This window comes from Solea solea, chromosome 21 (assembly GCF_958295425.1).
Source record: "Solea solea chromosome 21, fSolSol10.1, whole genome shotgun sequence".
In the NCBI taxonomy this organism is placed as follows: Eukaryota; Metazoa; Chordata; class Actinopteri; order Pleuronectiformes; family Soleidae; genus Solea; species Solea solea.
This window is the reverse complement of record NC_081154.1, coordinates 6,274,810-6,290,822: the sequence shown is the minus strand read 5'-3', so window position 1 is coordinate 6,290,822 and position 16,013 is coordinate 6,274,810. Positions and strand designations below refer to the sequence as shown.

The 16,013-nt window shown below is 39.2% G+C and overlaps 1 protein-coding gene across 2 annotated transcripts; it reads left to right on the top strand.

Annotated features, from left to right (window-relative positions):
- The first annotated feature begins 189 nt into the window (after positions 1-189).
- On the top strand, positions 190-13,287 carry LOC131448362 (cAMP-dependent protein kinase type I-alpha regulatory subunit). Of its 2 annotated transcripts, none has more exons than XM_058620752.1 (11): positions 190-348; positions 4,202-4,417; positions 5,169-5,339; positions 7,711-7,802; positions 7,889-7,950; positions 8,057-8,103; positions 8,203-8,361; positions 9,057-9,117; positions 9,306-9,427; positions 10,154-10,235; positions 11,126-13,287. In XM_058620752.1, the coding sequence occupies exons 2-11, from the start codon at positions 4,244-4,246 to the stop codon at positions 11,296-11,298; spliced, it is 1,143 nt and encodes a 380-aa protein (XP_058476735.1). In that variant the 5' UTR covers positions 190-348; positions 4,202-4,243; the 3' UTR covers positions 11,299-13,287. The 2 variants fall into 2 exon arrangements, with proteins under 2 accessions (XP_058476735.1, XP_058476736.1); XM_058620753.1 differs by lacking the exon at positions 190-348 and adding an exon at positions 455-541.
- The last annotated feature ends 2,726 nt before the right edge of the window (positions 13,288-16,013 follow it).

Below are 16,013 nucleotides of genomic sequence, written 5' to 3'. Positions count from 1 at the left end.
ATCAACATATATGCCTAAATATCGGGGTTAATTTTAATCGGATGTCAATCGAATTTGCTCACTCCCCTCCCCTCCCTTGTCAAACTATTTCCTTGACGTCACGAGTTCCGTGTCGGCTCCTTTAAGGTTGCCAAGGGTTACGGGCTCACATGTCAGAACGAGGAGAATTGACGTCAGCGGGCGCCGCTGATTGGTCCGCAGCAGTATCCGGTGGGGCAGCGGTCCAGGGCTCGGGGAAAAAAATCGAAGTGAGGAGGATCTGGTAACGGTACGCTTCAGGAGAGGAAAAAAAATATCATCCATCCCGAGTCTCTACCGAAGGGCTCGGCAGGAATTCTTCCGCTTCTTGTGAGTATCTGACGAAGCTGTTGCCGCAGCGAAACGCATGACCTCCGCATAGGTGAAATTTGTTCCCTCCGTCTCTCGTTTGTTTATGATAGAACTCAAGATGGCGTCATCAGAGGAGAGCTATGCCTTTGCACGGAGCTACTAGCAAGCTAGGCTTTTTATAACACTGGATACGCTCTCTAACACTACGCAGGTTGGAAATAGTTGAAGGAAACGGCGGTATTTGTGTCGTTCTTCTAGTATTTGGTGTGCTTGGTTGTTATTATTCACGCTGAATTTCGTGCTGCAGCCGTCAGCCTCTGTAAGCCTTCCTGACCTAGACGCTGCTAAACACTAGACGTTATGAGCTTCACTCTTGTCTTTCAAGGCTGTGACATTTGCTTAGCTCTTACGACAATAAACATCCTGTATTCGTGATTCTTGCCGTGTTATTCCGCCGTCACGAGTTAAGCAAGGTCATTCCCCTGAATCCATAGTGTTTCATCTAATTTGAATTGACAGTAGAGGCGATGCTGCAGCGCACTAACTGACACAGTAACTGATTTAACGTGTGGTTTTTACGACTGTGGTCATTTCACCACGAATTAATTAATTAAGGAATATTAACTAGGAGTGGGATTCACACGGTTCCACACAATACCATATACGATACCGATAATATTACTATACAGCCATTCTGTGGTAATCAATATATTGCGGGACAGTCACATATCAATACATCATGATATCTGTCTAACTTTGGGGTGTCCAAACTTTTTTAACAAGGGCCATATTTGATAAGGTGAAGATTTCCAGTGGCCAATGGCCCGTGAACATTACATATAAAGGCACTGTTTTATAATAACTTAATTTTTATTGTCACAATTATCATTTTTAAATGGCAATGTAACCAAATCTAAGCAACGCAGGTGTGATTTTTGGACATTGTACATGTCTGCTCTAACTGACAGAAATCAACGTGAAAAATTAAAAGTGTAGGATTTCTCTATTTATTCACGACATACTGTAAAGAACAAAGCGCATAAAGTCTATATTGAACATGGATGGATCATCTCTTAACGTAGATTTCTTCGCCATTGTCCTGCTGTAAACTCTCTCTTCTTCAACCAGGTAACTTCCGCCCAAGTTTCCCCTCACTCATTCGAGCAGCATCACTGTGAGGAGACATGAAGTAGGGATGCCCGGCGAGTGAAACTGGCAGGGACTGTTTACTTTAGAACACCCGAAATTGAATTTATTAATTAAAAATATCGATATTTGCCCCTGTGAATCAATTATCATATTGTTTGAGGAAGGACGACAATATATCACCAAATCAATCTTTTGACCCACCCCTAATATTAACAGTAGGTATTGGGACAACAGCAAGTTATATGCGACATATACACCATTAATCGAGAAAATGTGATTGAGAATTTTGTCTAACTTTCCAACATGCAGCGATTGTAATTGTGTAATTGTTTGGTCCATAAATGTCAGAAAATGTTGATCAGTGTTTCTCAAAACTGGATATGATGGATGTCCTCAAATGTCTTGTTTTGTCCACAAAGCAAAATTATTCCGTTTTAATGATTTCTTTGTTACATGGAGCAAAGAAACCAGAAAATATTCACATTTAAGAAGATGAGTTGACGATTAATTTATTCATTAAATAACCAAGTAATTCTTTCAGCCATATTGTGATTTATTTTGAAATCTGCGTCTTTACAGCTGTAGTATCTTATTTGACGGTCCTGTACATAAGAATAATTAACATCTAATGGTGAGACTGCATGTTGTAACAAATGCAGGATTCCCCAACTCACTCCTCCTTTTCCCCATGTGCGTTAAAGAACTACAGTGGCCTTGACATACCAGAATTGATGAAATTTTTCTTTGTTTGCTTCAGGGCTGCGATGATTAATCGATAACATGATTATTAATCATTTAGTAAATGGATCACCATTAATTTTGGATAATGGATTAGTTGGTTCAGGTGTTTTCAAGACAAGTTCTCTGATTTTTCAGCTTCTTGTAGCTGAATATTTCCTGATTTCTTTGCCCCATATACATATATATATATATATATATATATATATATATATAACATTTTGGTTCATTTTGGTTTTTGGACAAAACAAATGATCAGGTTTGGGATACATAGTATTTTAGTACCTACAGTATTGGACCTTTAAGATTCTTGTTTATTACACTTTGTATATTTTACGTCGTGTAATATATAAATTTCGTAATATTGACAACTTTTTTGTAACATTACTTTTTGGACTTTTTGGTCAATAATGTTTTTGTAATATTAGTTACATTAGTTAATCTGTTTCCTTTACGTCTATATGGTTATGTATAGAAACCAAATCAGTTTTTTACAGTTGATTTTGATGAAGTGTTTTTTATTATTATTTATTAAGTATATTTTTAGAATAACATTCTGAATCACAGTTATTTTAGTAAGGATAATCATGACAGGAAATTCATATTGTCCCACGCCTACTTAACACTTTATACCAGTAAACAGCATAATTTTTTACTACTTATTCCTTTAGTAGTTATAGATTAAAGTAATCCTGCCTAGTTTTCACCACAATTGTAGTAAATTGCATGAAGCCAGTCTCAGCCTCATCTTTGATAACATGTCTCGTAATCTCCCTGCGGCCTTGTCAGATTAGAAATTATCCAAATCCTATTACACTGATGCACAACATGGATGATACACTCGCAGTGATGGGTCTGTTTGCTCCTCAGGACCCGCTCTCCTAATTACATTTACTCGTTTACTGTTGCTCATCTGAAATGCACATGTTAGTTACAGCAGGGTGTTAGAGGGCCTTTCTTCATGGCTTATATCGCACACACACACGCACACGCTGATCACATGATCTGTCAGGCTTTTTTTTTTTGCTCAGCAACAGTGTTGTGGCTTGAAATGTTGAAACCTGGAACTAGTGCACTTGTCTTCATAGTTCAGTCCCCCCACCACCACAAACAAACAGTTGATTGATTCACTGGTCTCCTCCATTTTGTCTAAAATTAGGCCTTGGTTACTTTGTTTCAGTCATAGCGTGTGTCTCTGTGACAGAGAGGGCTTCATTCACGCTGATGAAAAATAGTTTTTGAGTAAATAAATCAACAACAAAGGGGGGGGCGATGTTAAGACAGCGCCTGTGTCAGTTTGCCGTCGTCTCTGGTGAGATATGTGTGATCACATCATATGACCACTTTTCCACTCCTGACACTTAGTGGCTCTGAGGCTCCCTGGAGCCAAAACAACTCCCCATCTCCCCCGTGCTTTCTCACTCTGGTTCTATTTTTCTCACATTCTCATGTTTTCTGTCTGACCGTTTCGCACCACGACGCGCACGCACACACACACGGTTAGTAAATCTGTTCTGTAGAGTGATTAGAGGTCGATCGATATGGGTTTTTCTTTGGCTGATGCCGATTTATATGCGACCAGTTATTGAACAACAGTCATTTTTTTGGCCCTCAAATCTGCATTGTGGCGATGATATGTCAGTGGTAGAGTGAAATGTCTTTTAACTTGGAGGTTGTGGGTTCAATTCCCAGCTCTGCTACAGGCCAGTGCCCTTGGGCAAGACACTTGATCAAATGAAGAATAAACCTAAAATCATTATGATGCTGCTGTGTTTGTTTATTTCAATTTCTTTGAAGGAAGTGACTTTGACATCGAATTTCTGTCTATTTTATTTATTTTTGTCAATCTCAACTTCCTCTGTTGTTGTGGGAATGAGGCATGTGTGATGATCAAGGAATAATGCTCCCTCCCTCCCTCTCTCCCTCCCCACGCTTCCATTACTGTCCACCCTCTCTCTCTCGCTCGCTCTCTCTCTCTCTCTAGTACAAAGGTTAGAGGTTACAGAGCAGCGTTGCAGTTGTCGTCATGGCATCTGGAAGTACGAACAGTGAGGAGGAGAGGAGCCTGAGGGAGTGCGAGCAGTACGTGCAGAAACACAACATTCAACAGCTGCTGAAGGATTGCATTGTCCAGCTGTGCACCTCCAGGCCCGACAGGCCCATGGCCTTCCTCAGGGAGTACTTTGAGAGACAGGAGAAGGTTTGTCTTATTATTTTTTTTTCCCCACTAGTTGTCGTGGACAGAAAGAAAGCCATTTCCTCCATTGTTGCACCACGTGGTTACACATTTAAACTCACTCCGTTTTCTTTCATTCAGAGATTACATTAGCCATATTCAATGCTGAATACAGTGTCTGTTCATATCTAGTCAGGTCAATTTATTAATGGTTCATCAAATTGAATGAAAACACACAATACACTTTTAATTTTAAGTCTAACAAGTCACTGAAGGCAGGATTTAGTTAACAGTTAACAATCTTCCCGTTATCCGATTATCTTTGATACAAATGAGTTTGTAATCATCATTTGGTTGTTAATATCTAGAAGGCAAATATATGTCACACAAATTCACATACAGTAAGATGGAATGTTTGTTTTATTACTGTACTGCTTAAATCATTTTATTCAGAGAGAACATTTTACCGTGAACCATCCCTTTGTTATCATATGCTCTTTGATATTCAGTCCACGGTGACCTTCAGTGACCTCTTCATGTTTTATTTTTAGCAACACACAAGACAAAGAGCCGAGAAACGTGGCTGCAAACAAGTTTTCGTCTCTACATTTAAATCGTTTGGATTGTTATTTTAAGATAGTCCCTCACATCAGCTCTTATCATATTTTATTTATTTTCATTACATGCTGCTGTATGTATAACCTTTGACTTACAGCAGCTACAGGCAGTGCTGCTCCTCTGCCTCATGGACTCCATCCCTCTCCCTTCCTTTCAGGAGGAGACCAAGCAGATCCAGAACCAACAGAAGGCCAGTAGTTCCCGTTCAGACTCGCGAGATGAGGAGGTGTCTCCACCCATGAACCCCGTGGTCAAAGGTCGCCGGCGGAGAGGAGCCTTCAGCGCAGAGGTTTACACAGAGGAGGATGCAGCCTCGTATGTCAGAAAGGTAAACAAACACGGGGTGAGAAGAATGTCACACTAACATCAGCAACACGATCATATGACTTTGAACAATCATGTACAGTATGTGCTGTACTGTTTGTTCGATCTCTTAAAGGTAAAGTGTGTAAACTGTATGGGTGAAGTCACATGTTTGCAGCTGAACATCCCTCATCTCACTCTTTCTTTCCAAGTGTGTTGGAGAATCTAATGTAGCCTTCAGTTAGCATCAAAACTCAAAAGATATTTAGTTTGTACATTGTGGGCTACTGTAAAAACATGGTGGTCCAAAATGGTGACTTCCATAGAGCTGACCTGGCTCCTGATATGAATATTAAAGGCTTTAATGAGGGAAATGAAAATCACTTCATACAATCAGCTGATTGTACACTATAATTCTTTGATCGGCTCGTTTGCAGCGACGAGGAGGTTTTTAACCATGAAAACAAGTTAATATATCCTCCATAACTAACATATATGTGCGATACAAGCAGTCGATGTCACCTTTAAGATAGACAGACTTGTTTGATCCTGATATATTAATATATAAAATAAGATTGTTTTAATTAATTGTTTTAAGAGTTGCTGTAGTTATATAAAACGCATAAACGTGATTTGATTGGTCGGAGCTGTAGCTGCTGCTTGAGAAGTTGAATATGTCTATATCTGCCACAAATATGGCAAAGCTACGGACCCACAATGCATTTCTGCAAAACTCCCCCATTCAAAGTGAATGAAAATCATTTGAGCTGATGTTACCGCCGCACATGTGTGAGTCAATCTTTTGTTTGCGTTACCAAAGCTTGTTAGGGCACTACGGTGGCCTTCACATACCATTCTTTTTAGTTTCCACTTTCAAATACTTAATGCATTAACTTTAACGACTAGTTTGTCCCTTCAGACTTGCTATAGAAACATGGCAAGCACAAGATATCGATAACGAGTAAGTCGAGTCAATTGAAATGCGACTACTCGCCCTAACCCAAAACTTTATCATAATCTAATCTGCGTTTTTTACCCCGCGTCACCGGCCTCGGACAAGGCCTTTGCTAGAACAACTCCCCGAAGGGGATCGCTGCAGTGAGACGCTCTGTATTCCTATTCCGACCTCCCTTCCTTCACGGACACCTGTTGATTGTTGACTCTGTCTGGGACCCGATCAAGGACGTCTCCATGGCAACCTGCTGTGTTATCGCGATGGCATCCCGCGAACTGAGACATTGATTGTGAGGCTAGACAAAGCGAGTCTTCAGGCTTATGCACAAACACACATGCATGCATGGACACAAACACACATGCACATAAGCAACACACCCCTCTACCCCCCCCATACCACGCCTTCGCCACTTTCACCCCCCAGTGCGACTGGCGGGGTCCGCACCTTTGCCGTAGAATGGCTGCGGCTGGCTGCCTGCTTGCACTGGAACACCTCCACCCCCTTCCCCCTCCCCCGGTGTAAGTTGTTCTCAAGTTTTTTGTTGTAAAAGTGCCTATGTTGCTGAGATTATTTTTTTCCCGGTCCCACACTGTACTCCCCCACAGGAGCCCCCCCCCTCCTCTTGGTTTCTTCCCCTTTCCTCCCCCCTCTTTATATTGCCTCGGTCATCCTGTCATGTCTGTCTTATTGTGCTGTGTTAATGTGTGTACGGACGGGTTGATTGCTGTAATTTCGCTGTACTTTGGGTATGTATAAAATACCAAAGTACAAAAATAAAGGCCTACTACTACTACTACGATATAAAACATGACCCAACATATTTATTGTAAGGATGTTACTCACTAGGCCTTTTAAGTGAGAGAAACGTCATCACAATCAAGTTTGGTAACACTCTCTATGAAGGTGTAGTTTATAATGCATTAGGAGCACATGCATAAGACATTATAATGCATTTCTAATGCTTTACAAAAGTCGTTATAACTATTTATAATCATGTATAACAATTTGTTTACTTACTTTGACAACAGTGTTTGAAGGAAGGATCTGAAGTCCTGGGTCATTTATATATTTAGAACTGTCATAACCATATATGTTAGCAGTTCTACACAGAGAACAGTAAATGCATAGTTTCTGAAATGGAATAATGTCTTATAAACAACAATATTTAAGAACTTTTAGTAAAGCGGCAAGTTGCTTTAGTTGCTTTAAAGATCATTATCATGTATGATTTTTGACTTACACTTGCAGCCAGCAAATGCTGCTCAAAAGTCATCACAAACAACCTTATACAGTGTTGTAACTTTACTAAAAGCTGGTTTATTTTCAGATAAAGCTTTCACAACACCAGGAATCTGTTGTGGTGTCAGAAAAGAGCAAAAAAAAAACAACTATTAATAAAAGTAAAAACTCACAATGTGTGTCTGTGTGTGTCTCTTTTAAGGTCATTCCAAAAGACTACAAGACAATGGCAGCGTTGGCCAAAGCTATTGAAAAGAATGTGCTTTTCTCCCACCTGGATGACAATGAGAGGAGGTACCTGTGATTTCTCTCTCTGTGAGAGTTTGGATATGAGCGCAACTGTGGAGCCGATCATCTCACATATCTTTTTTCCCCTCCAGTGACATTTTCGACGCCATGTTTCCCGTCACCTACATCGCTGGGGAAACTGTTATTCTGCAGGGTGAGATCACATCGCTTCACCGCCGAGTTGAGCAAAAATAAAATGTCTTTTTACTTGTTTTTGAGCTGTTGTTAACGTCGTCGTTGTAAACCTTTAAACCTTTCAGGTGATGAAGGCGACAATTTTTACGTTATCGACCAAGGGGAGATGGATGTGAGTATCTGACTCTCACTTAAAATCATTTAAAAAGCCTTTTTCTTTTTATTTCCGCTGCGGTCTATGACACTGTTTTCTACCCCGCTGCTCTGACAGGTCTATGTGAACAATGAATGGGTGACCAGCATCGGAGAAGGAGGCAGCTTTGGAGAGTTGGCCCTGATCTACGGCACCCCAAGGGCGGCCACCGTCCGAGCCAAGACCAACGTCAAGCTGTGGGGCATCGACAGAGACAGTTACAGGAGAATACTTATGGTGAGGAACTCAACACCGTTCATGGTTTTCTCTTACTTTTAGTTTTTCTACGTATGTGTACAGTTCTGTGCAAAAGTCTCAGGGCACCAGCAGCTTTTATGATGCATAATGTGTATATGCTAGGGCTGCAGTGAATAAACATGTATTAATGTTTTACTAAATGAATTGCCAACTACTTTGATAATCATTTAATTGGTTTGATTATTTTATAACCAGCTTCTTAAATATGAGTGTTTTCTGGTTTCTTTTGCTTCAAATATGTATATAAAACACGAAATTTGTTTGTGGACAAGACATTTAAGTCAATATATTTCATCGTTTTCTCACATTTTTGTGGACCAAACAACAAATGATTATTGGAGATTGATTAATTAATAACATTATCATTAGTTGCAGCTACTACAACAAGCTACTTGTGTTTTTAACAGTTGCTTTTTGGTTTTGAAATTGTTTAATTGTTCCGGCCTTGAGTGGTTATTAAACTTTATGCTTCACCATGTTTTACATCTATTACACAGTGAATAGGGAACAGAGGTTTGATCATTATCGCAAATCATAATCGCAATATCTTTTGGGGAAAACATGCTATTACATATTTATGCCCTACTTATAAACTTAATATCCAGATAATCATTATCACGCCTTGCTCTCATTGTCATGCAGTTAAACTAACGCAAGTATGTTTCTCTCTGCAGGGAAGCACTTTGAGAAAGAGGAAGATGTACGAAGAATTCCTCAGGAAAGTGTCCATATTAGGTGAGTTTGTTTTCATTTTCAAAATCAGCCAAAGCCTAAAAATAGAAGACGGGAAGCTCGTGTTTGGTGCCGAGATTAAAATAACCTGACAGCCCGTATATACTTGTATATAAAAAGATCTAAAAACAAGTCACTTTTAAAAGAGATTTTCCACGTTGCGTCTCTGTGTGTCTCTCCGTCGTCCTCAGAGTCTCTTGACAAATGGGAGCGTCTGACAGTCGCCGATGCCTTGGAGCCCGTCCAGTTTGAGGATGGACAGAAGATTGTTGTGCAGGGAGAACCTGGAGACGAGTTCTTCATCATCTTAGAGGTAAACACACACTCCGTCTCTCCACGATAACAGCTCCTTTAAGGTTAACTGTTTTTGCAGCTCATGTGTTGTTTATTTATTCAGTGCTGTGTTCATATTTTGGCCCATTTTTAAAAAAAAAAAACCACCCTGTTAAGAGTTTTTACACCATCATGGTTCTGGTGTGTTCACACCAAAAATAAACAGGTTTGAAACCTGAAGAAATGTCTGGTTTGTTTTTTTTTTTAAATCAAGTCTGTTTGCAATTTTGTTCCTCTTAAATTTTAGTAAGAATCTACACACTTTTAAATAAAATTGAAAGAATAATTTTAAGAAATCCCTGTCTCTTATAATTGGCAAAACTGTAAGAAACCCATCAGATTAGAAATGTGGTGTGTGTATGCAGGATTAAACACTACAATCACACTAAAGTTCATCTGAAATCTGATCCAGATTATGGATTTGGCAGCAATTTAAACGTACGGTTTATCTCCGTGACAACCTAACAGATCAGGGTGAATTTTGTCGTGTTTATGTAAAATGGTTATATCTATAAGCAGGTAAAGTTCTATACATCCAGTGGATCTAAATGTAAACCTTTCAGGTGCAGGTATGTAAAACGTGTTAAAGCCTTGGAGGTCTGCGCTCTCTGAGTGCTCTTGTTTTTCTGTTGATTTTTTAAATATAATAATTTAACCAACTCTTTTATGTTGGTAAGAAGAAAAGCTGACTTGTTTTTGTTCTCAGGGTTCTGCAGCCGTGTTGCAGCGTCGCTCAGAGAACGAGGAGTTTGTGGAAGTGGGAAGATTAGGACCATCAGACTACTTTGGTAAGAACCAAAAAAAAAATTTTTTATTGGATATAAACAGTTACCACTGTCAATTAGTGGCTCTGATGTTAGTAAAACTGTAGTACTAATAGTAGGAGGTTGATTCACTGTGTGCATGCATCTTAATGAAGATGTCTTAAATGTCGTGGAAGTAAATAAATCACATTATTGGCCAAGTGAAAAGTAAATTCTTCTTCTAGAGCCACCATTTTTCTAGAGCAACACTTTCCAGAACCTTTAATCACATCAATAGATTGCATTTTATTTATAACAGCTCAAATGACAATATCAGAACTTCAGTCCCTCTGGTGGGCTGTGTAGGTACTACATGTGAACCACCAGAGTTTATCAGAAACAATGAAAAACTGTTTTTCATTTTTAGTTTCTTCTATTCCTAAATTATATCTATTGTCTTATAACGTAAAGGTCTTATCTCTTGATAATTATGTCAGGGGTTTTCTTGATTTGTACTAGAGAAAGCATGATACTGATGTCACAGACTCGAGTAAACCTGATACCGATATTATGTCAGTACGATGCGGTCATTTTAGACCCTTTGTCCTGGGTCATTTCAAAGACGTAATTCTCTTTATTTATTTATATTTACAGTCCAGATTGTATTGTATCAGATTTTACATTTTTATACTGATACTGACCGATACCGACTAATCCCCTAACTGATATGAGTACGATATCAGACATTAAATTAAGAAGCTGTTAACGACACATTTGTGCAATTTCAGGCTATTTCAAAGACATAATCCTCCAACTGTGTCACTAATATTCTTCTCTGTTTTAATATCTGATCCAGTGATTTTTGACCAGTATTGGACCGATATCGATACTGACTCAACGCATACTTCCCTGTCTTTCCTTGTCTTGTTCTCCAGGTGAGATCGCTCTGTTGATGAACCGTCCCCGCGCCGCCACCGTCGTCGCCCGCGGCCCCCTCAAGTGTGTCAAGCTCGACCGACCTCGCTTCGAGCGCGTCCTGGGTCCCTGCTCGGACATTCTCAAACGTAACATCCAGCAGTACAACAGCTTTGTCTCGCTGTCTGTCTGAAGTCCCAGTCCCTCTTCCTCCTCCTCCTCCTCCTCCACCCTTTTCCCTCCTCCTCCTCCTCCTTTTAGACCCAGGGTCCACCAATGCAATTTGCTTTTTCGTCACTCTCCTCTTCTTCTTCTTCTCCTTCTTTCCTTTCACCTTTTTTCTTCTTCTTCTTCTTCTTCTCCCTCTGTTTTTACACACAGTTTATTTTGTTGTCGGGCAGAGGTGACTTTTAGCCATTCACCAGCGCTTGTACCAGCTGCTGTACGCTACCTTGTAGGCACAGTTACATCACGTTACCTGCATTTTATATAGGTGTATATATACATACATACTTACGTATATATCTATATAAATTGCTGGTTTTGCTTTTGTTATTAGAGCTGAACATAAAACAGGATTGTTTGCAGATCTGACTGACATGTGGGTCTCACACTGAGGAGACAGGACAATCAAACTTTACATGGCGCTTTTTGGTGACTTTGTTACAGATTCATGTTGCGGTCGGATTAAAGCGAGTTTAATCCGCATTTTACAGTTTATTTTTTTGTTTTCTTTGACATCGCTTTAGTCTTTACGTGAAGAGTGAAGCAGGAGGAACTTGACTGCTCCCACTTCTGTTTTTTTTTTTTTTGTTGTTGTTTTTAGCTGTGAATTGATGCTCCGGTTGTGATTTTCAGTGACTTTTAAGTTGGTAGAATGAGACAACGACGATGGTTTTTGCTTGGTTTATGTGAGAGAGAGACTGAGAGAGCGAGAGCTTGTGCAACCTGAGGTTCTTATTTAAATGTGCGGCTGCCAGGCTAGTGCCAAATGTTGATTATCGTCATGACGCAATGATGCATAGCCGTGGGAAAAATGCAGTGGGTGTTCCGTTCCCCCCCTGACTATTTGAGGCTCCAAACAGGAAATATTACGCTTTTTCCAATATACAGTCCCGGCACAGCTCTAATATACATGGTTTGGTATGGTTTTCCATTACTATAGTACTATAGTACCAACGTGGCCGGAGTCATAGCACGGCTACAAAAAAGAAACAGCCGTGGCACGGTTTTATATGCAACACAAACGCACAAAATAGTGACTTGTAAAGTAGGTGTTTTTGGTCATTAGAATCAGTTGATTCTAACATCTAATCCAGTGATTCCCAAACACTGGGTCAGGGGCCACAGATGGGTCATGGGAGATTTTTTTGGGGGTCAGAAAAAAAAATAATTAGCAGAATTTTCCCCAACCTTTTTAGTGAGGATTTATGTGTAAATATGAGAAATAATTTGTTTGCTCTTCTCACAACTTATGTTGTGATTTGAGTCACAAAAGTTTGCCGCCTTTAAAAGTGGCACATGATTGCCATGACTTCATATTCCCAGAGTCGTCATAGCACGGCCGCGGCGAGGTCTCGCTCATGACTCTGCCAGTGACGACACTTTCTGACCAATCAGTGGCCGGCAGTCTGTTGACGTTACATTTTAGTATCGGCTCAGCTCGTTTAGAACCTCGCCAGGGCAGGTACTAAAAAAAAAAAACACCAGGTACTATCCAAAAAATAACGTGCCGTGTCGGGACTGTGTAGTGGAAAAGTGCCATTAGGTTATTATTATTATTATTATTATTATTGTTCTTATTACCCTCACTGTAATCGGTAGACTGTCCATACAAGAACTGCCTCAAGGAAAAACTATTAAATAAGAAAATATCTCAAAAAAACAAAACAAAGTATTACATGTATTTCAGTATTCTTTTTTTTTTTTTTAAGTATATACCAAATAACTTGGTCACTCTTCTGCTATGGTTTGTAATCAAAAATGTCCTCATCATAGTATAGTAAAAATTAAAAAATCGCTGACTCAATGATACACTTATGTTTTTGGAGTGATGGTGATCTTTAAAAAAAAAAAACAGGAAAAAAATATATGTTTAACTGTCTTTTGTAAACACTTATTTTTCCATAAATTCTATTTTAGGTGTCCAGTGCCACAGAGTAAATAAATGCTTCTTCTTCTCCTTCTTCTTCTTCTTCTTCTTGACAAAACAGTATGTAATTGTATTGTGTAAAAAACGTCATGGGTTGCAACAAAAAAAGAGAAAATAACTTTTTAAAAAATAGATTTAAAAAGGGTTAATATTACAGGTTTAATGAAGTCCAGTCTTGGGGGGGGGGGGGGGGGGGCAAACAAACACGTGAGGGTTTCTAGATTTTTCAGGACATCTGAAGTATTTATGTATGGAAGCGTCACACGGGTGAGCAGATTTTTATTTCCAAAACAAAACTAGTGTCATTGCTTTTATTTTGAAAAAGAGGCGGCTCTTCTCATCAGAGTAGCTCGTGGTCTGTTCTCTTTGCTGACTTTGGAATGATGTTGTCGGCCTCCGGTGATCGGGAATGAATGGAAGAGTGAGTTTGAAATAAATAATAAAAAATGTATTAAAAAAAAAAAGAAGAAAAAACAACAAACAAAAAAAACGTGCCCTGCCTGCAGCTGCGCGCAGGAACAGGAACTGTGTCAAATATTTGGTTTGTTGACTCCCCAGCTTAACTGCTTCATGGCTGTTTAGATGGCATCAGATTCTTTCTTTCTTTCTTTTTCATATTTTAAAAGATCTTTTACCTAACGACTCACTGTTGACTTTTGGATTAGAGGCTGAACTTGTCATTCCTGCTCCACGTTTTTTGTTTTCTCACTCGACTCTTACACTTTACGTTACGCACGCGCTCAGACGCTGACATGTACGTTTGAACGTACGCGGAGATTAGATTTTAAGATGGTAGGTGACTGGGTTTAGGGATGGGTATCGTTGGGATTTTATTGATACCCATATGTATTACCGATATTTTGAATATGACAACAGCGTCTGGACAAAAACGGCTACATGTTTACTGTCAGGCTTTTATTTACGTTTGACCCACGATATGATATTTAAGTGACAATATCACGATATTTCTGTCATGATGCGATATCACGAAATCTGTCAGATCATGATATTTGTCATGATACGATATTATCACGATATTTGTCATGATACAATATTATCGTATATTTGTTGCTAGTACTGTTTAATGGAAAAGCTCCATTTGTCATCACTAGAGGGCGTCAGTGAGGCCTTTCCTGATTCCCATCTGTTCTAAAGTGAAGTTCAAATGAACGTTGCGTAAATATTGTTTGTCCAGATGCTTCATTGTTTTACTGATAAAGGACCGGTATCAGTTTAATATCGAGTCTCATCCCTCGCGTTGTTAGCGACGAGAGTTTTTGGTCCTAAACGTGATGAGTGTTTTTTTGTTTTTTTTCCTCTAGCCCGCAGGTTAAAAAAACCTGTGGGTGTGGTCCCAAAAAGGAAGTTTATCCTGATCCACAGGAAATGATTCTGTTACTGCTGAGGATTTGATTCACCCTTTTGTCAGAAATATTGTTTTGTGGTTTTTTTTTTTGTTGTTTTTTTTCATGTAAATAGCAACAACATCACCATCATGAGTTTTATTCCAGAAATGATTTTTTTTTTCTCTCTCCACACTGCAATCGTCCCAGTTTGCCTTAGCTTCCCTCACCTGGGCTTACGGTAGTCGTCGGTCATTCCTGCTTTAGCCCCGCCCCCCTCCCGTCAAGTTTGTTAGACCTGCGGCTTTAGATGAAGAGCCGCGGGCGACCAGAGGACCATTCTTTTTCTATTCTTACCCTGTGTTCAGTTTGACCTCCTGTATGTGCAAAAGATGTTTATCCTTTTGGTATAGATTGTTCCAGATGGCAGTTTAAGCAATAAAAAAGTAAAAATGACTCGGCGTTTTCTCTTGTGTCGCACCTGATGTGGATTTTGTGATGTAGCCAAACACCTAAAACTGCTCCAATCATATATTTACATGTTTTCTATCAACAGTGCTAAGTATATATAATATAACATAGTAGTAGTTTCTGTGTATTCAGTTTAGTTTTCAATTAAGGATTTTATTCAATGATTAATTAAAGGAAAAGAGAAAAACGAATAGACTTCATGGAAAGTGTAAAAAAAACGTGTCGTTTTAAATCTGTCCAGAAGGGGGAGACATTGCACCACATACGTTCCATGGATTTCAGTCATTCCAACTTGTTTCTAATCTAGACTCTTTATAAAACTCATTATTTTGAATGCACTTTGGTTAATAATTATACATAAAATCTTGGACCTTTTAAGATTAATTCACGACTTAAAACGAGAGCTAAAAGATTTTTAAGATGGATTATTGAGCACCAAGAAACTTCTGCTGCCTCAAAGTTGAGTTTGTTGATGTTGGAAAAGCTAGTGTTTTCCCCCTTGATGTCTTCATAATCGACTATATTTCACTTCTGAGGGCGTTTGAAGTTGTTTGTTGCCAGGTTTTCACTGACGGTGCAACTGTATACATTTTATTTTATTATAAATGATTTTTCAGATGTGTTAAAAACAGTTGTGGTTATTTGTCTGACTGGTAAATGATCATGTGGACATTTATAGGAGGAAAAAACTGAAGTTTTTGGTTCAGAATTATTGCACCACAGTGAATTTGATGCCGTTTCTTTGCCTCAGCCTGTTTTTCATTGACAGTGATGTTGTAAAAAATAAAAAGGAAGGAATTACACGTCTGGAAAATAGGGTGGAGTAAAAAAAAACCCAGTGACGGTTTGGTCGGTCGCTGTAAACACACACAGCTCACTCACTCACTCACTCACTCACTCACACTGGTGTTTGCAGATGATAACTCTTTCTGCAAAACTCAC